We start from the raw sequence: 27,804 nt of genomic DNA on the forward strand, positions 1-27,804 counted from the left end.
TTAAAAGACAGATGATCAGATGATGAGAAAAAAAAAGTGAATATTTAAAAGCAAGACTCAAAAGCTTTGATTTCAAGAGCAAGCAAAAAATAATAATAATAATAATAAATAAACATGAATAAAACCACCCAGCTTTTTCTCTTCATTTAGCCTTTGATTTAAATATAAATTCTTGACTGAAAGCAAGATATAGATTCAAAACAGGCTCTAGAGTAGGTACAATGAATTAGACTGTTTTCTTATATAAATAACATTATTTTTCCAGCCTGGGTAGCATACTCTGACCAAATAACTCTCAGTCAAGTTGAGGACTGCTATATTACATTTTTACTTAGAACATTCTAGGTAGCATTATTTGATTTGTATAATCCAACTATAGCTCCAAGGTAGCATTCCAAAGTGATAAATTTTTTATAACATTATCTGTGAGAGACCCTTTGTCTAATCTCAAACACCTAAAAAGTACAGAATAAACACAGTCTGCACTTACCTTTAATCATGTTTGCAATAGGAATCCACTTCTCTTTCAACGGATCATAGAACTCAGCCTCTTCTGCCGGAGCCCCTTTTCTGTAGCCACCTAAAGCATACACACAGCCACCCAAGGTGACTGCACAGTGGTAATACCTGGCATTGAGCATTGGCAAGCCTTCTGTCCATTCATCACCTTCACTGTTATAGATCCACACTGTGTCAAGAGCTTCAATGTTATCAGTTCTGTAACCCCCGGTTACATAAATATTGGGTCCCAAACATGTAACACCATAGCTCTCCCTAGTGTAATCTGGTATTTCTGCCCCTTGGATCCAAACATTTGTCAAAGGATCCCATATGTGTACCTCTGATAAAGGGTGCCAGTAATAGCCTCCAATGATATACATTGTGGCTGTGGATCGCTGAGAAATCTCTTTATGCATGGGATTCAAAGCATTGTATATTAGAGATCGGATCTTATTTTCAGTTAATAGGCAGCTTCTTTGAAGGCCTAAAGCTGTTTTTAAATACACTGGATCTACATCTATGTTGATATAGCTTAATAGATTATATAGGCATTCAATTCGATTTTCTACATCATGAGCAGTCCACTTAATAACTGGCTCTATGACAGCTTCTTCTTTCCAAACACTGAGATTCTTTCTGGACAAGATAAAGAGAAACTTTTCAAGGCTGATTTCCAGAAATTCTTCTTGTTGCCATACTTCCTTAAACCTTGAGCACAGAATTCTTCGAGATTCCTTCTCTAGTTCTGGACACACGTGAAATTCTGCAAAGGAGTGCATTCCAATACAATTATCAATATCCAAGTGCCTTACCAAAAACTGCTCACATGCTTTCTTCACTGAAAGGAACTGTAGCAGATCAGCTGCTTCAAGCAGGCTTTGAACATTTCTTTTAGTTATCTCAATTTGGGAAGTGTACGCGTAATTTACAAGGCCTTCCAAGATATCATGGTGGATGCCAGAGATCTTTATTTTATTTTTAAATTTTTCTTTCATGTCAGCCGTGAACATTGCCTTAAAATAATTGCTGCAAGCAGCTAAAACAGCTCGGTGACAATGGAAGATTATGCCTGAAGGACACTGAAGGGTAATATCAGTAAATAATCCATCCAAGTAAAATGTTCTGAATGCATCCAGAAAATCCACTGGATGCGTAGTATCCTTGAAAAGGTAAATATAATCTTCTTGTCCTTTTAGAGCCATGGCTGCAATAAACATGAAACAAACGTGTTTTCAATTTTGCATATTATCCCAGATAATCAGTGCCCAATATTCCTGTCATTGCAATGATTGATTAACATCGCATATGCAAAACTAGATAGACTAAGTTTAGCAGTCTAAGTCACAAATGCAAAACGTGGATAGACTATTTCATAATTTATTTGATGGTCAATTTAATTTCAGGGTAGCTCGTAGTCTGATATGAGGCCCCCGGATTATTCAGTGGGTCCTCTCAAAAAGAGATACTTATTTGCTACCTCATTTACCCAATCTCTTCAATCTGCCCCGAGTTAGGGTCCTAGAGAGACCTCACATTTGACAATCCAAGCGTCCAAGAGGTCACCTCACTCGAGGCTGGACCTTGGCCGGCCCCAATTCAACCTTTTTCCCGAGCTCCGTCTTCCTTTCAAGTCGCATCGATTGCCAGGAAACGGATGACAGAAATATAACTGATTAGAAGAAATCTCGGAAAAGGGAAACCCTGTGCCTTTCTGCTCAAGGAAGGACAGAAAGTAAAGCGGCCGGACGGCGGCCCCTCTATCCCCGCGCCACCACCGCGGACTGCCGCAGGGGTTTCCGTGCGCCGCGCGCCTGGGCCCGGAGCCGGCGTTCCCGCCCGGGGACCGCCCCGCCCGGAGGCCGGCGCGGGGACTCGCTTCGAGGGCGCCGCGTGCCGTCCACTGGGCCGGGTGCCGCGTCCCTCTGTCCCGGGCCGCGGCACAGGTGTGGGGACGGCGTCGCGGACGGCCCCGCGCTCGGCCCGGCCCGCCGCCCGCGCGGCCATTGTCTCCGCGCCTCTGCCGCAGGCGGGCTCGGAAGGCGGCGTGGCCTCGCTTCCCGCGTCTGGCCCCGCTCGCTCCCCGCCGGCTAGCCTCGGGCGGCGGGTCCGTTCCGCACCTACCTCCGGCAGTGGCTCCGGGACGCGGTGCGGACCTGCGGGCTAGCGGCGAGCGGGGGCGGGGGCGCCTCCGGACCCTCTGACCATCTTTGGAAGAGGCGCGGCGGAGGCTGCCTGCTAGCGCAGCTCCAGCCCACAAGCGGCTCCTATTTTGGTGCCCCGGCTGCTCCCCGCCTCCAACCGAACAGCCCCCCACGCTGCTGGGGCGCGGGGCCACTCGCGGGAACTCACGGATGGCGGGGCCGCGCTGCGGGCAGGAGCGGGGTGGGCGCGCGGGCGCGTGGCTGCACTCCTACCCGAGGCTCCCCCTGCAGCAGGTGGGAAGGCTTCTCCGAGGAGACCGCCCGGGCCACTTTTCCCTCTTTCCTTAGACCTGTCTCCCTAGCCCCACCCCCAACACAGACACTCCCGAGAGTTTTCTCTCTAGACAAACTCCATAAGTCCTGATTTAGAACCAGATATAGGGATTGGGGACCTCCTTTCTCCCTCTTTCAGTAGCTCTCCCCAGCCCAGGACCTAATTGTGGAGTGGAATTGCGGGTGGATGTTGGAGAGAATACAACAAAGCTATAGGTCTGGGGTTGAGGTTACCTTCAAAATGCCAGAAGTAGGGGCTACTTTCCCATGAACTCCATTCTACCCCTTAGGAGAGCACTCTGGAGCCCCAGGGACTAATTGGTACAGTTTGGGTTAACTTGGAGCTTTGAGAAAAACTGAAAGTAGCCAGGGCCAAGGATTCAGGTTCCAGTATTTAGAGTAGCTGGAAGGAGCAGTCTCCAGTCTTTCTTCTGGTGGCAGCCAGTCCAATCACATAAAGGTGTCTATATGCTACACCAGAAAGTTCACTTTGTTGGACTTTTTTGTTCCAACAAAACCTAATATCAAACATTTTCATTCATTCATTTGCAAGACTGTATTGAGTGCCTGCTTAGGCATAGGCACTGGTAACGATGTAGTGAAAGATGGTCCATAACTTTCATGGAGTTTACAGTGTAGCCCATTGCTTCAAGGCAAATAGATGGAGAAACAATAGAAACGGTGACAGACCATTTTCTTGGGCTCCAAAATCACTGTGGACGGTGACTGCAGCCATGAAATTAAGACAGTTGCTTTTTGGAAGAAAAGCTATAACAAACCTAGACAGTGTGTTAAAAAGCAGAGACATCACTTTGCCAATGAAGGTCCATCTAGTCAAAGCTATGGTTTTCCAGTAGTCATGTACAGATGTGAGAGTTGGACCATAAAGAAGGTTGACCGCAGAATTGATGCCTTTAAACTGTGGTGCTGGAGAAGACTCTTGAGAGTCCCTTGGACTTTGAGGAGATCAAATCAGTCAGTCCTAAAGGAAATCAGTCCTGAATATTCACTGGAAGGACTGATGCTGAAGCTGAAGCTCCAGCCACCTAATGCAAGCAGCCAACTCATTGGGAAAAGACTTTGATCCTGGGAAAGATTGAAGGCAGGAGGAAAAGGGGATGACAGAGGATGAGATGGCTCAATAGCATCATCAACTCAATGGACACGAGCTTGAACAAACTCTGGGAGATGGTGAAGGACAGAGAAGCCTGGCGTGCTGCAGTCCGTGGGGTTGCAAAGAGTCGGACATGACTTAGCAATTGAACAACAATAACTACAGTATATGTTTTTCCGGAACTCTCTTGCTTTTTCGATGATCCAACAGATGTTGGCAATTTGGTCTCTGGTTCCGTTGCTTTTTCTAAATCCAACATCTGGAATTTCACGGTTCACATACTGCTGAAGCCTGGCTTGGAGAATTTTGACTATAGTGATGGGTAAATGCCTAAGTACTGTTAATTTCCCACTAGCCTTGAGGATTCTGAAGCTAAAGCCCTCTAGTATACTTAATGGGCTTCCCTAGTGGCTCAGGCAGGAGAAGGCAATGGCAACCCACTCCAGTACTCTTGCCTGGAAAATCCCATGGACGGAGGAGCCTGGTAGGCTGCAGTTCATGGGGTTGCTATGAGTCAGACACGACTGAGCGACTTCACTTTCACTTTTCACTTTCCTGCCTTGGAGAAGGAAATGGCAACCCACTCCAGTGTTCTTGCCTGGAGAATCCCAGGGACGGGGGAGCCTAGTAGGCTGCCGTCTATGGGGTTGCACAGAGTCGGACACAACTGAAGCGACTTAGCAGCAGCAGTAGCAGTGGCTCAGGTGGAGAAGGTAATGGCGACCCACTCCAGTACTCTTACCTGGACACTTCCATGGACAGAGGAGCCTGGTAGGCTGCAGTCCATGGGGTCACTAGGAGTCGGGTACGACTGAGTGATTTCACTTTCACTTGTCACTTTCATGCATTGGAGAAGGAAATGGCAACCCACTCCAGTATCCTTGCCTGGAGAATCCCAGGGACAGAGGACCCTAGTGGGCTGCCATCTATGGGGTCGCACAGAGTCGGACACGACTGAAGCGACTTAGCAGCAGCAGCAACAACAACAGTGTAGCCAGCTTAAGGGAGGAAGGAGACCAGGATGAAAGAACACCAGAGCCCCAGTGTGTTTCTCAGAATATGGTCTGAGAGACAATATACAAACAATGACCAGACTGTATATGACAACAGAACTCTGAACCACACAAAAAGCCCAAGAAGCCAAACCACAACTTCTGCAGCAATTAGAGTAGACCAATTAGACCAGCAATTAGACCAGAATACTGGAGTGGGTTGCCATTTCCTTCTCCAGGGGATCTTTCTGACCCAGGAAGTGGTCAGTGACAGCCAACTTACTGATTTTTACCCCTACTTCCAACTCAGGACCAACCAGAGAAAGCCAATTTGTTCCCCATACCAATCGCATAAAATATTCCTTGATTCTAATAGTTGGCCTGGAGCTTTATTTACGAGGCCAACAACCTCAAATAAAGCAAACCGGAGACCTTCCTCTTCTTCCTCTTTTACAAAGCTTGTCCACTCCCCTACCTGCCTTTGAGCTTCTATCAAAGGCAAATAATGTTCTGACTCTCTGGCTATAGCAAGATCTGAATAAATGGCCTCTGTTCTCATTTGGGTGATTTTAGTTTAATTCCACAAGTCAGACCATCTCAATTGAATTATGTGGGATGCTAGAATCTGCATTTTAATCAAGGGCATCAGATGATTCTTTTGCACAATTAGAATGTCAGACCTAAAATGGGAGAAAAATGAAAGATTTACTATCTCAACATTTGGTAAACAGTTTAGTAGAGAAGAAATGTATATGAGATCTTTTTCAGGCTTAATATTCTCCTGTGTCACTTATCTATCATGTAGCTTAACTGAGCTTCTCAGATCCTTAATTTTCTGACTCGTAAAAGAAAATATCAGTACTTTCTCAACTAACATAAGGTTACTGGAAAGATAAAGCAAAATTATGACTGATGCTGAAACTGAAGCTCCAATACTTCGGCTGCCTAATGCGAAGAGCCAACTGATTGGAGAAGACCCTGATGCTGGGCAAGATTGAGGGCAGGAGGAAAAGGGGAAGACCAAGGATGAGATGGTTGGATAGCATCACCGATTCAATGAACATGCGTTTGAGCAAACTATGGGAAATGGTGAAGGACAGGGAAGTCTGGCGCACTGCAGTCTACGGGGTGCAAAGCATCAGACATGACTTAGCAACTAATCAAATGACCATGAAAATACTTAGGATGTGGTATATAAATATTAACTATTATAATGAATAAGTGTGAGTGTATATGTTAGTTGCTCAGTCGTGTCCAACTCTTTGCAACTCCATGAACTGTAGCCCGCCAGACTCCTTTGACCGTAGAATTCTCCAGCCAAGAATACTGGAGTGGGTTGCCATTCCCTTCTCCAGAGGATCTTCCCAATCCAGTGATCGAACATGGGTCTCCTGCATGGCAGACAGATTCTTTACCATCTGAGCCACCAGAGAAGCCCATAATGAAAGGATATTTGCACTCCTCTATCACAACCTCAATTTGAAAATTAGTATCTTATTAACATTTCTTCCAAAATTACAAACTTTGTAGTTAATTGTAATTAAAGTTTGTCCTTCATAATGAGGAGTGATGTCATTGTTGGTGTTGTCATTCGAGGACACAATTGTGACTGATTGAAGATGGAAGTGTGGCTGTTTGTGGCATGATGCTCTTTGTTATACAGTAAGTACAGGCTCTATCTAACTCAAAGGAGGGCTTCTAGAATCATAATAGCTTGTAAACATGTAACAAATGATTCTCGAATAACAGAATTCACTACTATATTGTCATTTGTGTAGTTATTTCAGATTGCTGCAGAGCCCAGCTAATACTTCTGCTTTCACTGCCTGACATTCGTTGGTTTTGAATTATTGCTTAAAAGTATATATCAGCTACATGTCTACTATAACTAAAAGAAAAGAGCCCAAAAAAGTGCATATCAGCATAGAGTAGACTGCTTCAACCTGCCAGAAGAAGAGCAGCCTGCCAACAGAACGGTATGAGCAAAAGCAGTTCCTCTTTACTACACGCTTTATCAGAAATCCACTGCAAATTCTAATAGATGCGATGCACTCAGAAATATATAATTAGCATTCATAAATCAAATAAATTAATGACACTGTTCAAGAAAACAACCATGCCATCTGTGAATCCAAGTCTTAGGGAAATAAAGAGCCACCATAAGATGAGACATGAAAGACTTGTGGCAGATACTGAGATTGGCATGGAGTTGGAATCCTTTGGACATCACACTGTACTTTTCAAAAGACAGTTTATAAAAATAACAACTTTGTTGTTTTTAACCTTATTAGTACATCTTTCCACTAAATGTTGCTACATTGTTAAATGTTTGGTATGCTAATTGGGATAGCATTATCAATACATATAAATGTGCCAGTATATACAGAAAATTTTGTGTACTTCATTTAAGCTACTCATTAAGATGAGTTGATGTTAAGTAAAAAAAAAATAGGTATAATTTATAAAGCCACTGAATACAGCTGTATAAGTTGTGCACTGCACAATTCCAGCTCATTCCACTCAGATTGCTATGTGGACAGTCTCAGGAATTGTATGGTATAAAATCAGCACAGGTACATGGGGCTCCCCTGGAGTTGCTACATCTTGGCAAAGCCTTCTGGGTATGCTTCCTGGAAAATAAACATTCTGATGACTGGGCAACAAGTGCTTTCACAAGTCAGAAGGTTTCCAGTTCCTTGTTTTCAACAAAAGTCAAAGAGCATTTTTGACAAATAACTTGGAAAGAATCCATGAAATGAATAGCACTGCTATAATAAAATTCCTCTCATTCCTATCTTGTTGTCTGTGTGAACACATTTTCTCAGGAACTGTATCTATAGAAATGAAAAACAGGAATATCACTGATCCTAAAGTCTGTCTCATGCCAGCAGGAAGCAATAGTTAGCCAAGATACATGGTCTAAATGAAAGGAAAATAGCCCAATTCATCAGACTGAAATAATTTTTGATAAATTTTTACTTTTGATTTAATTTAAGCGTATTTATGTTGTTTGGTTAATTATAATAATCAGTTCAGTTCAGTCGCTCAGTCGTGTCTGACTTTTAATCAGCCTAGAAATTTTTTTACTACTTGAGAATCAAGAACATAAAATAGTTAAAATTCTAATTTATGTACATATTTGTTCAGAGAAGTTTAAAAGGTAGTAAGATTTTCAAGTATAAAAACATATAGATGATACTTTCTTTGAATGTTTCCAATATGCATGAATTTCAGTTACCACCATTTTGTTAAATAACACCAATCCATCAAACAGGGTTCAAGTTTTAATTACTCTTGTGTATTTTTAATAACTTTAATTGCATAAAATAGAAATTTTGTCCTCTAGCTCTTCAGTCCACAAATCACTGCATAAGTAACAGGTGAGCATCATGGTTAGCGACCAATCACGTCTCTTCTTTCAAAGTCCATTGTGATTGGTCAGCGTGCATCTGTTATTCAGTTCACAGACAGACAACAAAGCTTCTAGTTGTCTTGCCTCCTGTCTGTGATAAATCTGCACAGTATTTTACAAAAATAGATGATTGAAAGAGGGCACTGGACAACGAAAATGAAAACGTAGCAAAGAAGTAAGAGTGATATTGCCAAAAGCAGAGCTTGAATTTAGCATAATGAAGTTCCAGGAGAGAGGGCTGAGCGTGGGAATGTTGACCGTGCCACCAGTGAAAAGACCAGATTGCAGCCAGCTGAACTCGGTGCAGGTGAACTTTCTGACTTAAAGAGGAAAGTGGTTGTTGTTGGAAAAAAAGGATAACAGTGTCCTAGAAGAAGTAACGCTGGTAAAAATTTTCACTTTCAAAAGAACTCTTGGAGATACGTCACAACATTGCAAGTGCAAAGGATAAAATGTTGGAAGCTGATCCAACTTTAGAAATAAGACAATTCACTAAGGCATAGAAACATGATCACTCTCTATTGTAAGTTATAGGACAAAAAGAAGGCGGTGAAAACTCTTTATTCTTAATAAATGTTTTACAAAAAAACTTATACTTTTATTTCCAATGTTTCTAATTGCAGTGTGTGTGTGTGTCAGTTGCTCAGTCGTGTCCGATTCTTTCTACCCCATGGACTGTAGCCCACCAGGCTTCTCTGTCCATGGAATTCTCCAGGCAAGAATACTGGAGTGGGTTGCCATTTTCTTCAGGGGATCCTTCCAGGAGAAGGAACTGAACCCGGGTCTCCTGCATTGCAGGCAGATTCTTTACAGCCTGAGATACCAGGGAAGTACACCAAGTAAATATTGGTCCTACTGTTTTTCATTTTCCGATACATTTATAGGAAACGTATAGAAACTGTCTTCTGATACCAGTCAGTTTTTAATATCTTGACAAAAAAAACTTGAAGGTCACAGGACAATCACAGTTGTTCTTACTGATTACAAAGATTATTTTGCATGATAATTTTGCAAATTTTCCTATGAGGACTGCCTATATTTTCAGTAGGACAACATTCTCTGGGAGAATGGAAACATGAGCTCGGGAGAAAAAAAAAAAAGAGGGCTTCTCTGATGGTCCATTGGTTAAGAATCCACCTGGCAATGCAAGGGATACCAGTTCGAATTTTGGTCTGGGAAGACCCCATATGCCTTGGAGCAGCTAAGCCTGTGCACCATGATTACTCAGCACTCGAGAGCCTGCAAGCTGCAACTACTGAAGACCGCTCCGAAAAAAGAGAAGCCACTGCGGTGAAAAGCCCGCACAGTACAATGAAAAATAGCCCCCCTGGCCGCAACTAGAGAAAGCCTGCATGCAGCAACCAAGGTCCACACAGCCAACAATAAATAATAAATCTTTAAAAAAGAATAAGATAAAAATCCCTCACTGTTAAAGAACAACTTGTCTATGTATTTTTAAAGGAATCATGGTAGGTTTCAAATAATTATAGTTACCTTTCACTAAATAGATTTTAAAGTGTTATTTTAAAGCCTACTAAAAAGTCATTATTTATAATATTCTAGAAGTTATAACCTTGGAAAATGTTTAAACTTACAATGAAAAGTTTTCAATATCAATCTAAAAATGTAGAAGTGAGTCCATATGTTACTTTTGGGGTACTTGTTCAAAAAACATATGAAAGACCACTGGTTCATTCTCAAAATAGGAACTAGCTTACTACACTTGGAGGGAGGGTCATTTAAAAGACAGTGCTTCACTGAGGATATGTTTTTGGGTGCCATAGTTCAGTTCAGTCGATCAGTCGTGTCCGACTGTTTGCAACCCCATGAATCACAGAACACAGGCCTCCCTGTCCATCAGCAGGTCCCGGAGTTCACCCAGACTCACATCCATCGAGTCAGTGATGCCATCCAGCCATCTCCTCCTCTGTCGTCCCCTTCTCCTCCTGCCCCCAATCCTTCCCAGCATCAGAGTCTTTTCCAGTGAGTCAACTCTTCGCACGAGGTGGCCAAAGTACTGGAGTTTCAGCTTTAGCATCATTCCTTCCAAAGAAATCCCAAGGTTGATCTCCTTCAGAATGGACTGGTTGGATCTCCTTGCAGTCCAAGGGACTCTCAAGTCTTCTCCAACACCACACTTCAAAAGCATCAATTCTTCGGCACTCAGCTTTCTTCACAGTCCAACTCTCACATCCATACATGACCACTGGAAAAACCATAGCCTTGACTAGACGGACCTTTTTGGCAAAGTAATGTCTCTGCTTTTCAATATGCTATCTAGGCTGGTCATAACTTTCCTTCCAAGGAGTAAGCGTCTTTTAATTTCATGGCTGCAGTTACCATCTGCAGTGACTTTGGACCCCCCAAAAATAAAGTCTGACACTGTTTCCCCATCTATTTCCCATGAAGTGATGGGACCAGATGCCATGATCTTAGTTTTCTGAATCTTGAGCTTTAAGCCAACTTTTTCACTCCCCTCTTCCACTTTCATCAAGAGGTTCTTTAGTTCCTCTTCACTTTCTGCCATAAGGGTGGTGTCATCTCCATATGTGAGGTTATTGATATTTCTCCCAGCAATCTTGATACCAGCTTGTGTTTCTTCCAGTCCAGCGTTTCTCATGATGTACTCTGCATATAAGTTAAATAAGCAAGGTGACAATACACAGCCTTGATGTACTCCTTTTCCTATTTGGAATCAGTCTGTTGTTCCATGCCCAGTTCTAACTCTTGCTTCCTGACCTGCATACAGGTTTCTCAAGAGGCAGGTCAGGTAGTCTGGTATTCCCATCTCTTTCAGAACTTTTCACAGTTTATTGTGATCCACACAGTCAAAGGCTTTGGCATAGTCAATAAAGCAGAAATAGATGTTTTTCTGGAACTCTCTTGCTTTTTCCATGATCCAGCGGATGTTGGCAATTTCATCTCTGGTTCCTCTGCCTTTTCTAGAACCAGCTTGAACATCTGGAAGTTCACGGTTCACATATTGCTAAAGCCTGGCTTGGAGAATTTTGAGCATTACTTTACTAGCGTGTGAGATGAGTGCAATTGTGCGGCAGTTTGAGCATTCTTTGGCATTGCCTTTCTTTGGGATTGGAATGAAAACTGAGCTTTTCCAGTCCTGTGGCCACTGCTGAGTTTTCCAAATTTGCTGGCATATTGAGTGCAGCACTTTCACAGCATCATCTTCCAGGATTTGAAATAGCTCAGCTGGAATTCCATCACCTCCACTAGCTTTATTCATAGTGATGCTTTCTAAGGCCCACTTGATTTCACATTCCAGGATATCTGGCTCTAGGTTTGTGATCACACCATCATGATTATCTTGGTCATGAAGATCTTTTTTTGTATAGTTCTTCCATGTATTCTTGCCACCTCTTCTTAATATCTTCTGCTTCTGTTAGGTCCATACCATTTCTGTTCTTTATTGAGCCCATCTTTGCATGAAATGTTTCCTTGGTATCTTTAATTTTCTTGAAGAGATCTCTGTCTTTCCCATTCTGTTGTTTTCCTCTATTTCTTTGCATTGATTGCTGAGGAAGGCTTTCTTATCTCTCCTTGCTGTTCTTTGGAACTCTGCATTCAGATGCTTATATCTTTCCTTTTCTCCTTTCCTCTTAGCTTTTCTTCTTTTCACAGCTATTTGTAAGGCCTCCCCAGACAGCCATTTTGCTTTTCTGCATTTCTTTTCTATGGGGATAGTCTTGATCCCTGTCTCCTGTACAATGTCATGAACCTCCGTCCATAGTTCATCAGGCACGCTATCTATCAGATCTAGGCCCGGTACCACAGTTAAAGCTAAATTTCAGATAAAATTAATACATGGAAGAAGATAATAAACTAGGATCTTTTTCAATTAAGAAAAAAAAAAAGAAACCCAATTCTTCTGGCTAGAGAAAGTACCATGGGATTCTCCAGGGAAGACTACTTGAGTGGGTTGCCATTCCCTTCTCCAGGGGAACTTCTTGATCCAGGAATTGAACTCAGGTCTCCTACCACAGGCGGAACTTTACAGTCTGAGCCACCAGGGAAGCTATTCTTCTGGCTGAAAGTGTTAGTCATACAGTCGAGTCTGTCTCTTTGGGACCCCATGGACTACATAGCCCGTCAGGCTCCTCTGTCCTTAGAATTCTCCAGGCAAGAATACTGGAGTGGGTAGCCGTTCCCTTATCCAGGGGATCTTCCCTACCCAGGGATCAAACCTGGGTCTCCCACACTGCAGCAGATTCTTTGCCATCCGAGCCAGCAGGGACCCAGAAAAAGTAAGAGCACTGGCTCAAATCAACCAAAACAGACTGATACTCTCCTCAGTCACAGATTAAAACTGTCCAATGATTCTCTATTTCATTCAGTAAAAATCAAAGTACTTACAAGGATCTCCAGCACCCCCTTACCCAGGCCAGCTTCTCCCCTCACCAGGAATGGGTTGCCTCAGGGTCTCACTGCTAGCTATTCCTTTTGCCTGCCCAGCTCTTTTCCCAAAAATACTATATGATCTGGTCACTCACCTCTACTGGATTTTTTGCTCAAATATCAACTTCCCAACAAGGCCTTTTTTTTTTTTACCAACCTATTTAAAATTATCTCCACATCCTACCTGTTATTCCCTATTCCCCTTCCCAGCTTTAATTCATAATCCTTATTACCATCTATGATATCATATATTTTGCATATTTTTTAGTTCGTTGTGAGATTTCTCCCACTAGAACATAAACTCCATGAAAGCAGTGATTTTATGTTTTGTTCATTGTATATCCCCCATTCATTCTAGTATTCCTAAAACAGTGTCTGCCACATAATAGGCACTCAATAAAGGTTTTTTATACCAGTGAAAATATGAGCAGATTATAAGTAAGACTTTCAGAATTTGCTTTAAAAATTTGCTCAGGGCTCAGAGTTCTTCAAGAAATTATATAAATGACAATCCACAGACACTGCCTTCCTGCAGAACATGATCTAAAAGTTTTGTGCTTTTTTTCATTTTCAAATTCAAAGCATCAGGCTTATTTTTTTATTAATGAATTCATTTATTTATTGTTGGCTGTGCTGGGTCTTCACTGCTGCACATGGGCTCTTCTCTAGTTACGGAGAGCAGAGGCTACCCTCTGGCTGCAGTGCTCTGGCTTCTCAGTACAATGGCTTCTCTTGTTGTAGAGCGCAGGCTCGAAACATACGGGTTTCAATGGTTGTGCCTTCTGGGCTCTAAAGCTCAGTAGTTGTGGTGTGTGGGCTTAGTTGCTTCACAGCATGTGGGCTCTTCACAGATCAGGGATTAAACCCATGTCTACTGCCTTGGCAGACGGATTCTTTACCACGAGCCACCAGGGAAGCCTGCATCTGATTGACATATCTCTTCATTTTCCTTCTCACTCACAGCATGCTTAGGAGGTCTTTATCACTTCTACCTTGACTTACTGCAAGACTTTTCTGTGTCATCTCTTCCTTTTCCTCCCAAGCTGTACATTACCTTTCATACCACCTGAACACAACTTTCTTGACATCACTTCCCTTTACTTGCTCCTAAGAGGTACCTGGAAGAAATTCAAACTCCATTGATTAGCTTACAAATCTGTCCATAAATTGGCCAAATCCTACTTACAAAGCTTTATTCCACTACTCCCCAGTGTAAACATTTAACTTCAGTAGGCCAGATATTAATAGATTATCACTACCTAAAGAATATGCTGTACCCACCCCTATCTTGGCTCACATTATTCCCTTCATCTGGGAAGCTCTATCAAGTCCTTTCCATTTTTCCAGGTCCTTTCCATGCTTAATGTATAGATCACAGTCTACCTCTTTCATAAAGCTTCTATCACAGTTAATCAATTGAGCGAATACAAAACACAATACTGTATGGTCATCTAGTCCTTCCTTGACTTAAACACTTTTTATGCTGATTACTAAGATGCTTTATGAAGCATACTTGGGAATTATGAATTACATATATATGTATCTCACCCTTCAATCAACTGTAAACGCTTTGAAGGACATCATTCTTTGTAGGACATAGTCCTACACTTCTTAAACGTCCACAGGTTTTTGTTTTATTTAGGTTTGCTTTCTTGCACATAGTAGACTCTCAAAATATTTGCTTACTGTAGTCTTTTTCTCCCCTCAAAAATTGTGCAACAGGATATTTTTCTGGATTTAAATCTGAAAAAGGTTAACTTGTTAATAAATCCCTAAAAGAACATATTCTCATATTGAACTGAGGAAAGTAGAACATTGCATAGACCAAGTTGTGAAAAGAGTTGAGATTTTTGGTATGTAACAAAATCCAGAATATGACTGTAGAGGGGTAGAAAAAAATGTGAATGAGCAAGTTTTCCAGTTTGTACAGTTTTAAAATCCCGTGTGACAAATGTTAGTTTAATTGTAATCATATTTTACTAGTTGTTTAAACATAAATCTGAAAATTTATTATTTGAATATAAAAGACAAACTAATTTTTTACTAAGTAATGTCTTGAATAAGCAATGAGTGTTTCTAAGAATGTCTGTGTTAGGAACATTTATGTTAATGTTTTGTTTCAATATGAACCATCATCACATAGATATCAGTTTGTATGACATAAGTCAGATAGATTTAGCTTTTGGCCAGAAATATATTATTCCATAAGCCCTAGTAGAGCACATCAAAAAAATCTCTCTTCAACAGAACCATCACACTGTCCACCTGAAAAAGAAACCCATCAGAAGGTACAAAAATGATAGGGTTTTAGGTAAGAGTCAAGGCAATTAATTACTATTAATATATTCCCTACAGCTGGTCTCATCTAAAGATGTGCTGTGGGATTGTTAAGTCAGCAAAGGGCTCTCCCTCTCATCTTCTGAAAGAAAAAAGCATATCTCATAATAAGGGTAGGAAGCGGCTATAAATTCCAGTCCCATTATCACACTATTAGCAGAGCTCAGTCTGGGGCCTGCCTGTGACATACCAGCTGTCCCCTGGAAGGAGCTTATGAGACTATAAGTGATGATCTTTTCTAACTCTCCTTCAGGACTAGTACAAACTAGGAGCTAAAAAAATTTCAAATGCTATGACAGTAAATGAATATGTGGGTATATCAGAGATAACATTTTTTAAAAAGTAGAATAAAGATGTAATTATAACTCATATTATAAAAGACTGTACTTGTACTACAAAAGCAGATTGAAACTAATAGATTTGTTGTGCCACAGTACATATAATATATAGGAATTTCCAGGTGGTGCTAGTAGTAAAGAACCCTCCTGCCAATGCAGGAGATGTGAGATACACAGGTTTGATCCCTGGGTTGGGAAGATCCCCTGGAGGATCTTGCACAGCAACCCACTCCAGTATTCTTGCCTGGAGAATCCCATGCACAGAGGAGCCTGGTGGGCTACTCCATAGGATCACACAGAGCCAGACAGGACTGAAGCAACTTAGCACAGCACAGCACATATAATACATGGGTAGGAAAAGAAGCCTCGTATGTATCTAATGCATGAAGGAAGTGACTGAGTTAGGCATCAAAAATATTAAACACTCAGGTGGTGATTGCTATGATGTGACAAGGCTGTGGACTTGGTCATAAGGAAATTATTACACAGAGGAAAATATTTTGGATCCGTCGCTGTAAGAGTAGCAGTATTCTGTCTGTACAATTGCTGTATCTTCACTTCATCCAGGGATAAAGCATACAGACTTTTAGTCATTAAGTGGTTCTCAAACAGGGATTATTGGCAATGTCTAGGGATGCTTTTGGTTGTCACAACTTGCCAGTGAAGTGAAAGTCGCTCAGTCATGTCCAACTCTCGGTGACTCCATGGACTATACAATACAGTCCATGGAATTCTCCAGGCCAGAATACTGGAGCTGTTCCCTTCTCCAGGGGATCTTTCCAACCCAGGGATCAAACCCAGGTCTCCCACATTGCAGGTGGATTCTTTACCAGCTGAGCCACAAGGGAAGCCCAAGAATACTGGAGTGAGTAGCCTATCCCTTCTCCACCAGGTCTTCCCAACCCAGGAATCAAACTGGGATCTCCTGGATTGTAGGCAGATTCTTTACCAATTGAGCTGTCATGGAAGCCCGAAAATGAAAGTTGCTCAGTAGTGTCTGACTCTTTGTGACCCCATGGACTACACAGTCCATGTAATTCTCCAGGCCAGAATACTGGAGTGGGTAACTTTTCCCTTCTCCAGGAGATCTTCCCAAACCAAGGATTGAACCCAGATCTCCCACATTGCAGTGGCTTCTTTACCAGCTGAGCCACAAGGGAAGCCCAAGAATGCTGGAGTAGGTAGCCTATCCCTTCTCCAGTGGATCTTCCTGACCCAGGAATCAAACCAGGGTGGTCTCCTGCATTGCAGGCGGATTCTTTACCAACTGAATTATGAGGGAAACCCTAACTTGGCAGGAGGAGTGCTAGTGGCATCTAGTGAGTAGAGGTCGGGAATGCTGCTATTCTACAATGTACAAGAAACACATACTCCCCCCCTGGCCCCCAAAAAGAAATCATCCAGCCCCGAAAGTCTATACAGTGCCAAAGTGGAGAAAGCCCGTACCAGTTCCCACTCTAGCAGTTAATTTCTGTCTAGGAGCTTTTCTTCGATGATCAAGTTCATATGAGCTATGGTAGGCTATTCTGTGGCAGGTAAGCCTGAGCATAACCACATTTTGGCTGCTCATTTAGAGAGACAGGCTGGACTCACCTGTAGGAACTAAACTGATTTTCAGGTTATTTCTATGGCACCTGGACTTGGCCTATAAGCCAGTCGAGACTGCTTTCTGGGTTTTATTGTCTTTATAGGAAGTGCCGCTAGATTCAGCACCTTAGGCAGTCAAGTGGCAACCAAGTATTAAGAAGTATTTCGTCTATGAGTGTGTCAGAAAAGCAGAAGCTCAAGTCCCACCCCAGAACTATTGAAAACAATTTGTATTTTAACATGATCCCCAGCAAAGCATTGTTCTAATACACACTGAGGAAAAAAGGAAAAGAGAAGAAAGACAGTGCTTATAAGAGCAAAATGAGATAACCAGTGACTTGATCCTGAATACAGTCCTGTGTCCAGTTCAAGGACAGTCTTAAAGGTCAGAGAGGATTTTGAGTAGGTCAGAGAAGAGTCATGAAAATAAAAACTGCTTTCTGATAATCAGATAAAGAAGTCATAGTTATTTAGCTCAAAGACAAGAAAACTAAGCAACATGAAGAGTTCAAACCTGTGACCTATTAATATGCTAAAAAATTAAAAGCAAGATTGATCCCAAAATGGTTTTGTAGTAAAAGGAAAACCTCCTTCTAAAGGCCTTAAAAATAGGGTGACTTAACTTTATTTAGAGAATAGCTAGTTAGTTCAGTCGTGTCTGACTCTGCAATCCCATGGACTGCAGCACACCATAGACAGAAGATAGCTCCCTGTAGCCAACACTAGAGAACACTTAGATTCATAATGACATTAGAATTACAGAATTTTACAACTGGAAGGCAGTTAGGGATAAAATTTGCTCAGTCTAGTCATTTTACAGAAAGTAAAATGAATTCCAGAGAAGCAAAATAATTCAGCAAAATCACAGAGCTATTTACCAGTTAGAACTGGGACTAGTGTTCATGTTTCTTGTTTCAACATCACCTAGTTTTGAAGAATTCTTTTATTACTTGGTTCTGTGACCTTACCAAGCTTGTTTTCTTATATAAAAATATTGGAGCAATATTCCTATTTTAAAAGATAGTTGAAAATAAAATAAGTTTATACTTAAATTACATATGTAGCTTGAAGTGAAGTGAAAGTCACTCAGTCATGTCAGACTCTGTGACTCCATGGACTATACACTCCATGGAATTCTCCAGGCCAGAACACTGGAGTAGGTAGCCTTTTCCTTCTCCAGGGGATCTTCCCAACCCAGGTCTCCTGTATTGCAGGCAGATTCTTTACCAGCTGAGCCACATGGGAAGCCCAAGAATACTGGAGTGGGTAGCTTATCACTTCTCCAGTGGATCTTTCCCACTCAGGAATCAAATGGGGGTCTCCTGCATTGCAGGCAGATTCTTTACCAACTGAGCTAATAGGGAAGCCCTGTTATATACTTTCCTAATACAGTAGTTTATAGCGTATACTTTCCTAATAGCTTGTAGCTTATACCTTCCTAATACAGTAACCATGTCAGACTTCAATACTGTTCTTTTATTATATGGATTCCTTAAAGGACAAGGATCTTTCCTATTTTCCTTCCTCCCAACTTCCCTCCCTCCCTCTTTTCCTTTCTTCCTTCCTCTTTACCATTCTTTCTTTTTTAATCTCTTCATTCCATTTAAAGTGCAAAAATGTACATTTAAATTAAAAATTTTAACCTTAAAGAATATTAATACAGGTAAATACTTAGGCTATAATTTTAAGTGATAAAAGCAATATGACAATTATAAGAATAATCCATCTATATCAAAGAGCACATATATATATACATATATAATAGACACACACACACATACATATATACAAACACATTTGGGGAAAATTCTGAAAGGATTTGGTGTATAGTGACATTATAAGCAATTACTTTGCAAATGTCACCCAAGCAGTGAAGCAGCACTGGGGCGTCTGGACAGTAGTAAGCAGTGCTTGGCAAAGTTTTTATCTGGAAGTTGCTGGAGAAGGTCTGGGCACAGATTTGGCTGCATGTGTGACCTGTGCAGTCAGAAGGATCCCACTCTTGGTTTAATGCTTTGCTGTCTTGGAATCCTTAATAATCTTTGAACAAGAGGTTTCATATTTTCACTGTGTTCTGGGTCTCACAAATTACGTGCAGCCGGTCCTGTGTGAACAGCTTAGGGTTATAGGGTGTGCTCTGTCTCAGGAGGTCTTGATTTCTTTAAATTTATTTTTCTTTTTAAAGAAGTAAAGTCACATTATAAAAAATTAGAAAACACATTAGCAGGAAAAATTAAGTCTCTGTTAAACTCTCAAAGGCAGAGACATTTTTAGGAGCATCTCTCCATAGGTCACAATGATGTTCAGTGTCTGGTCAGAAGAATAAAAAGTAATTTGTTACTTTATAGTTTAAATTGCCAAACACATAATTACAAAAGAGCTATGTGTATGAAAATCAGACTTTTCCTTGAGATTAGCTATTGTGTTAGTTTTTACTGCTATGTAACAAATTAAGACAAATTTAGCAGTTTAAAACAACACAAAAACATTGTCACAAGTATCTGTAGGTCAAAAATCTGGGCAGTGTGGCTGGGTTCTCAGCTCAGGGTCTCAGCAGGCTGAAATCAAGGTGCCAGCCTGGGCTGTGTTTCTCATCTGGGGCTCACAGTCCTCTTCCAGACTCGCATGACTGGTGGCAGAATTCATTTCCTTGCAGTTTATTGTAGGATTGTAGTCCCTGTTTCTTTGTTGGCTGTCAGCCAGAGGCTGCTCTCAGCTCTACAGGCTGTCCACATTCCTCATTATATGCCTTCTTCCATCTTTAAACCAGCCAGGGCATGTTGAATCTTTCTTGTGGTTTGAATCACTGACTTCCTTTTCCGCTACCAGCCAGGAAAACTCTCTGCTTTTAAAGGGCTCGTGTGTTTAGGTCAGGTCCAACCCAGACATTCTACTTTAAAGTCAATTTGCCATAAACCATAACCTAATCATAGTGGTAAAATACATCAAATTCACAGTACTAAGGATTATGTTTAGCATGTACACCAGGGCATGGGACATCTCAGGGACCATTTTAGAATTCTGCCTACCATGGCTATCCTAGAGTCTCCTTTGAAGAACAGAAGTTCCTCTACTTCTCTGCCCAATCCTATTATGATATAAATAGTCTTTCTTAATTTCTATTTTTAATTCTAGCATCTCTATAAGCTCACAGTTTAGTATAATAAAATTGGCCATGGAAAATCTGCTTAGCTTTGAGGGAAACAGAGATTCTTTTGCTTTCAAAGGAAAATTTTTAGAGAACAAGAATACTACCTTTAAAAAATCCTAATTAGTGTGTATCAATATATTTGTTTCATTAAATCTAACATAATCTAATGGATAATAAGGCACATACTAAATTTAGACGTTTATATTTTTAAATAAAGATTAAGAACAAATTATCTAGAAATAATAAAACAAGGTTTAGAAAAGATGAACACAATATTAATATAATACAAACAATATTTATCACAGATATAACAATATTAGTATCTTCCATATACAAAGTGCTCAGAAAAACAGATAAGCAGAACACAGATCTTATACATAAATGAGCAAAGGACATGTCCAGACATTTAAAAAATAGGAAATAGAACTAACTTAATAAAGTTGGACCTCAGTGAACTAACATTGAGTATATACTACGTGTGTGAGGTGCTGGCATAAATGACAAGTGCAACACTTCTATTCAGATCCAGACACTGTTATGGTTGTGGCCAGCATCCATTCTTGTTTGGCACTTCTGTTTTTATTAGCTGGTTCCTGTGCTGTAGTAGTTGCTAAATATATTGACTATTAGCACTGATTGATTGTGTGCAAAATGCTTTATTACCCGTAATAGGCTGAATAATGGCCACCAAAAGATATCAAGTCCTAATCCCTGGAACCCATAAATGTTCCCTGGAGCCCATAAATGTTCCCTGGAACCCACAAATGGTCGCAAAGAGTTGGACATGACCGAGCGAGTGAACAGTAAGGAAAATGGGTCTTTAGAGATGGAAGTTAAGGATTCTGACTTGGGGAGATTGTCCTGGATTATCTAGTTAGGCTCTGAATGCAATTAAAAGTGTCCTTATAAGAACAGGGCAGAGGGAGACTTGACATAGACAGAAGAGGAGACAGCAATGTGGTCATGAAGGTAAAGACTGGGAAGATGATGCAGCCACAGCCAAAGAGAGCAGGCAGCCACTAGAAGCTGGAAGAAACAACAGATTCTCCCCTCAAGTCTTCAATGGAGGGTTGCCCTGCTGACACCCAGTTTGAGCCCAGTGAAACTGTCTGCGTTTTTAGCCTCTGGAACTGTGAGTGTTTTAAGCTACCCAGGTTGTGTTACTTTGTTAAGAGCAGCCATAATAAGCTACTAGCATGTCCAATTCAGTATATCTTTACAACAATCTTAGGGGTGGCAGGTACCATTATCATCTCCACATAAAGGATAAGAAAATTGAGATGTTTGGAGGCCAGGATTAGCCCAATCCAGGGCTAGAATTCAAATTGGTCTAACCTAGAGCAGAGCTTTTAATCACGTTAAATTAGGAATTAAAAATGAGATACTACAATTTCTGTTTCTGGAGGAACTGGGACTGGTCTAACCACCCCACTATAAACAATAAGAAAACTTGACAAAATATATGAAATAGGAGTTTCCAGGCACTGAACAACAGGCAGCACAGGAATGTGATCCATAAGAGAAGAGAAAACAAATGAGGTAAGTCCTATAATTGCCTGCATTTCTGCCTGGAGACATTTTCCAGCCTGAGGTGCAGGCAAGGGGAATCCCAAGCAGACCACAGTAGTTTCACTGAGTCGAGGAGTTGGAGGTAAGTTTGGGGAGGTTGAACTGGCTGCAATTTGTAGGACAGAGTACCAGACAGGAAGGAGCTAAATGGAGAAAGAGTTTCAGAAATCTGTAGGAGGAACTGTCCCCTTGACTCTATGGTGTGACTAAGACACACATGTGTAGGGTGAAACACTGTAAGTCTGGCAAAGAATGATCCCAAGACCATCACAAATTAGGTTATTCCCAGAGGTCACACAGAGCTGGAAAAGATCTAAGTTCCAACTGAAGCCAGAGAAGCCCACGGTTTTTTTACACTGGGAAACAAAGGAAAGGGGACAAAAAATGCTTATGTTAAAAGAGGAAGAAGAAAAACATTAAAAAGATGGCTAGATAGAGGAATGGACAGGAATGTGATAAAATAAGCAGAGTAAAATGTTAATATAAAATCTAGACAGCAGGTATCCATGTGTTCACTGCAAAATTAAAGGACTGATAGGGCAGTATTACGAAAAACTTTATGCCCATAAATTTCACATGAAACGGACAAAGTCCTTGAGAGACACTTTACTGGCTTAAAAGCATATCCAACACCCTTCAACTCCTCCCTCAAAAGTAGAGTTTAATTCCCCTCCCTTTGACTGTGGGCCTGACTTTGTACTGGTTTAACAAATAAAACATGGTGGAATTGATGACGTTTGATTTCTGAGGCTACGTCACAAAGGCACTGTGGTTTCCTCTTTGCCCTCTTTCTTGGATTGGTCACTTGGCAGGAAACTATGCCTTTAGGACATTCAAGCAACACTTTGAAGACACCCACGTGGTTGGAAATTGAGACCTTCTGCCAACAGTCAGCAAAAAGTTGAGATTCCTAAAAACAATCAGTGAGAAACTGAGGCTTCCTGCCAAAAACTGTGTAAGCCAGCCACCTTGCAAGCAGATCCTTCAGCTCTAGTCAAGCTTTCATATGACTAGAGCTGGAGGGGACATCCTGACCTGAGATCCTGAGCCAGAATAACCCAGTTAAGTGCCCCTGTGCCAAAGAAACTGTGAGATAACTAATGCTGAGTTGTAACCTGTCAAATTCTGAGGTAATTTACTATTCAGCAAAAGATAACAAACACTGTCACACACTGCCAAAGCTTACTCAAGAAATACTATACAACCTGAATCTATAAACAATTAAGGAAATTGAACGAGTAGTTAAAAATCTTCCAATAAAGAGAACTCCAGGTCTAGATGTCTTCACTCTTCTACTTTATCAAACATTTAAGGAAAAAAAGAAAATATCAGCTGTTATAAATTACTCCTTTCAAAGTCATCTTTTCCCCCCCTCTAGTTGCTTTATGCTTTTTCCATCATAGATTATTGGTAGTTTTAAAAGGATGTGATTTCATGTGGTTTTCATTTTCCTGTTTGGGGTTCATAAGAACTCTTGAACGTGTGGTTTGATGTCTTTCATCAGCTTTATAAGGTTCTCAGTCATTATCTTCAAATATATTGCTTGTTTCATTTTCTTCTTTCTTCCCAAGACACCAATTTCCTATGTTAGATCCTGCTATATCTTCTACCTCTTAATTTCTCTTCTGCATTTTCATTGTTTTGTCTTTCTCTACCGTATTCGTGTATTTTCTAACTTGTGTTTATTCACTAGTTCTCTCTTGAGCTATGCCTGTTCTATTATCAAATCCATCCATCAAGATTCTAATTTTAGTCATGGTAATTTTAGTTCTAGTATTTCCAAATTATGTAATTTTCAGCTGTGCCAAAATTCTCATAAGATTAGTGTCTGAAAACTCCCAATTCCTGAAGCTCATGCAGATACGTTTAAGTAAAAGCTTCTGCTGGTGTTCATTTTTATCTATTGGTGTGGCTACTTTTTGGAGAAGGCAATGGCACCCCACTCCAGTACTCTTGCCTGGAAAATCCCATGGATGGAGGAGTCTGGTAGGCTGCAGTCCATGGGGTCGCTAAGAGTCAGACCCGACTGAGCGACTTCACTTTCACTTTTCACTTCCATGCATTGGAGAAGGAAATGGCAACCCACTCCAGTGTTCTTGCCTGGAGAATCCCAGGGACGGGGGAGCCTGGTGGGCTGCCGTCTATGGGGTCGCACAGAGTCGGAGACGACTGAAACAACTTAGTAGTAGTAGTAGTAGTAGTAGTAGTAGTGGCTACTTTTTACCATGTGCCCTACAATATACTTAGAAAACTGTTTAGATTTTGCAACCTACTGCATTAATTTGGCATTGCTACAAACAGTATTACCACAAACTTAGCATATTCAAACAATGTACATTATCTCATATGTTCTATAATGACCGGGATAAACACAAAGGTATGGTCACTCACCTAGGGAATGAGACATCCTAGAGTGTGAAACCATGCGGGTCTTACTACAAACAAAGCTAGCGGAGGTGATGGAATTCTAGTTAAGCTATTTCAAATCCTAAAAGATGATGCTGTTAAAGTGCTGCACTCAATATGTCAGAAAATTTGGAAAACTCAGCAGTGGCCACAGAACTGGAAAAGGTCAGTTTTCATTCCATTTCCAAAGAAGGGCAGTGCCAAAGAATGTTCAAACTACTGGATAAGTGCACTCATTTCACATGCTAGCACGTTTATGCTGAAAATCCTTCAAGCTAGGTTTCGGGAGTATGTGAACTGAAAAATTCCAGATGTACAAGTTGGGTTTAGAAAAGGCAAAGGTACCAGAGGCCAAACTGCCAACATTCGTTGGATCATAGAGAAAGCAAGGGAATTCCAGATAAACATCTATTTCTGCTTCATTGACTACACTAAAGCCTTTGACTGTGTGGATCACAACAAACTGTGGCAAATTATCAGAGATGGGAATACCAGATTACCTTCCATCTCCTGAGAAACCTGTATGTAGGGCAAGAAGCAACAGAACGTTACATGGAACAACCTGACAATTTGATTGATTCAAAATTGGGCTGTATATTGTCACCCTTTTTATTGAACTCATATGCAGAGTACATCATGCAAAATGCCAGGCTGGGTAAGTCACAAGCTGGAATCAAAATTGCCAGGAGAAATATCAATAACCTCAGATATGCAGATGATACCACTCTAATGGCAGAAAGTGAAGAGGAACTAGAGAGCCTCTTGATGGTGAAAGAAGAGTGAAAAAGCTGGCTTAAACATTCAAAAAACTAAGATCATGGCACCTAATCCCATCATTTCACAGCAAACAGAAGGGGAAAAAGCAGCAGTGACAGATTTTATTTTCTTGGACTCCAAAGTCACTGCAGATGGTGAATGCAGCCACAAAATTAAAAGATGCCTGCTCCTTGAAAGGAAGGCTATGACAAACCTAGACAGTGTATTAAAAAGCAAAGACAACAGTCATGTATTGATGTGAGAGTCAGACCATAAAGAAGGCTGAGCACTAAAGAGTTGATGCTTTTGAATTGTAGTGCTAGAGAAGACTCTTGAGAGTCCCTCGGACAGCAAGGGGATCAAATCTGTCAATCCTAAAGGAAATTAACCCTGCATATTCATTGGAAGGACTGATGCTGAAGTTGAAGCTCCAATACTTTCGCCACCTGATGTGAAGAGCTGACTCACTGGAAAAGACCCTGATGCTGGGAAAAATCAAAGGCAGGAGATGGGGATGACAGAGGATAAGATGTTTGGATGGCATCACCAACTCAATGGACACAAGCCTAAGCAAACTCTGGGAGATGGTGGACAGGGAAGTCTGGCATGCTGCGGTCCATGGGGTCACAAAGAGTCAGACACAACTTAGCAACTGAACAATATTCTGTAGATCAGGAGTCCAGGCATAGCTCAAAGGGGCCTGTTTCAGGGTCTTTCTTACAAGGCTAAATCAAGCTGTTAGCCTGAGCTGTGATCTCAGCTGAGGTTCCACTATCCAGACTCACATGGTTGCAGTACTCAGTTCTCTGCAGACTTTTGGACCCAAGACCTACTTCTTGTTATTAGCTAGAGGCCACCCTCAGTTGTTTGCCACGTGGCCCTCTCGGAAGGCCAGTTCACAACATGGCAGCTTGCTTCTTCAAAATCACCAAGGGAGAGAGTTTCTTAAGAAGATAAGCATAAGAATCTGATACAATGATAGACACATTAATAATATATCCCATCATCTTTGTGGTAATGCATTGATTAGAAGGTGATAGACCTTCTCCACACACACAGAGCCAAGACCAGCTTACAGAGATTATGGGGGGTTACCTGATAAGACTGCTCACCATACTAAGGATAGTACCTTCCTCATAAGACAGTTCAAATTTGCTTTAGCCAAGCATCTGGGAACTCTAAAAATGGTAGATAACTTCAGGCCAATTTCAGGGATTGAGAGTATTCAGAAGTGAGCTGCCTACCCTTTGAAGCCCCGCTTACTTCTGTTAAGTAAGAAGCAAGCAGGTCACTGTTACACATCATGCGCAGCCTTTTGGGATCATTATTCAAAGAGCAAGGGTTTATCAGTACAGTCCTCATACTTCAATACCTCTTGCCCCAGGTCCCATTAAGATTGTCAAGACAGCCACTCAGTATCTCAGATGCCATTCAGAGAATGCCCAGCCCTTTCAGGTAAAAGCAGCTCACTACCTAAGTTTTTGGGGTTCCTTAGTAATTGTTTATCATCATCAGCTCTCTCTTGTCTTTAAGCAGATATTTTAAAAATCTGTTCAGCTATCAGCTTTCCAGATGCAATCTGTAGAAGATCTGGTCCAAATTACTTGATCTACAACAACTATAGAAGAAAGTCTTTTTTTTTTTTTTTAACATCTATAATTTATCATCTGTTACTGGCTTCAACTTGTAGAGAAATCCCAATTTATAACAGTGTTTCAACATAATCTAACCTATTAATTTAAAGCAAGACAAAGTTTACTTTCTCAACTTGGAAAAAAATAAGAGTACCAATTTTTTCCCATAAAAGTACATTGAACATTTTTATTTCTAGAGCTTTCCATATGGAAAAGAAAATCCTAATATTATTATATAATGAATATTTATGCCTATAACATGTGAACCTAGAATTAACATGGTACTACAAAACTTTCTAGGTCAGTTGACATTTTGCTAATATCCCTAAATAAAAAAGTTTCTTAAATGCTAAATATTCCTACAAATTATGTATTGCATCACTCAATACTTAACTGCCAAACAGTAATAACATACTGATTAAATCAGCATTCTGGAGTTATAGTCTGTGATGATGATTTAAATTTAAAATATCTGGCCTTTCAAAGATTTAGAAAGTTAAGTATCATTTGAACTTATAATGTTCAGCAACAGTTTTAGCATGAGTGATTTTGTTTCAGAGGTCTTATCCTTTACATAAACTGTTCGTTCTCCATTTTGGTAATCATTTTATTTGTAGTAATTTTTTTCTTTTTATAAAATGCATTGTTCAAAGTTTTCTGAGAAGTGGGATTTGCAGTTATCTCCTACACCCAAAGCATATTACTTATCATTTATCAATTGTGTGAATTTCCCTTGTTCATTTGTATTCCAAATATACAAAGTTAAAGTTAAAAAAAATAAAATATTTGAAGAACATTCATATGTATTTCATTTCAAAAGGAAATTGTGAAATTGGTCTGGGGCAAGATACTGAATTCTTATCTCTAAAATGAATTGATTTGGAACTAGTGAATTCTTATGTGAATTAAGAATTAGGTTATATTTTTAAGATCTGTAACTGCTAAGATATGCTTTGGAAATAAATACCTAAGTGAAACTCAGACTATTCTCTCTGGGAATAAATTTAAGAATACAATCTATCTATTAACCATCTTTGGTAGAAACCACTAGCTGCACTTACCTCAATTTTGTACTCCATTTTCCCCCAATTTTTCCTAGGCATATGACCATCTTGAATAAAAG

General features: G+C 40.7%; 1 protein-coding gene across 3 annotated transcripts in view; it reads right to left on the minus strand.

The window, feature by feature from the left end:
* KLHL23 (kelch like family member 23) overlaps positions 1-27,804 on the minus strand; it is a 49,636-nt gene that overhangs the window by 16,050 nt on the left and 5,782 nt on the right. Inside the window, exons 1-2 of one of the 3 annotated variants that reach the window (XM_061435795.1) lie at positions 2,623-3,037; positions 491-1,705 (exon numbers count right to left, since the gene is read on the minus strand). In XM_061435795.1, coding sequence (XP_061291779.1) covers positions 491-1,703 — 1,213 coding nt within the window. In that variant the 5' untranslated portion in view covers positions 1,704-1,705; positions 2,623-3,037. Of the gene's footprint in view, positions 1-490; positions 1,706-2,622; positions 3,038-6,696; positions 14,022-27,804 lie in introns of those variants that run through there. The other 2 variants (XM_061435788.1, XR_009740227.1) reach the window with 2 other exon arrangements.

This window comes from Bos javanicus, chromosome 2, assembly GCF_032452875.1.
Source record: "Bos javanicus breed banteng chromosome 2, ARS-OSU_banteng_1.0, whole genome shotgun sequence".
In the NCBI taxonomy this organism is placed as follows: domain Eukaryota; kingdom Metazoa; phylum Chordata; class Mammalia; order Artiodactyla; family Bovidae; genus Bos; species Bos javanicus.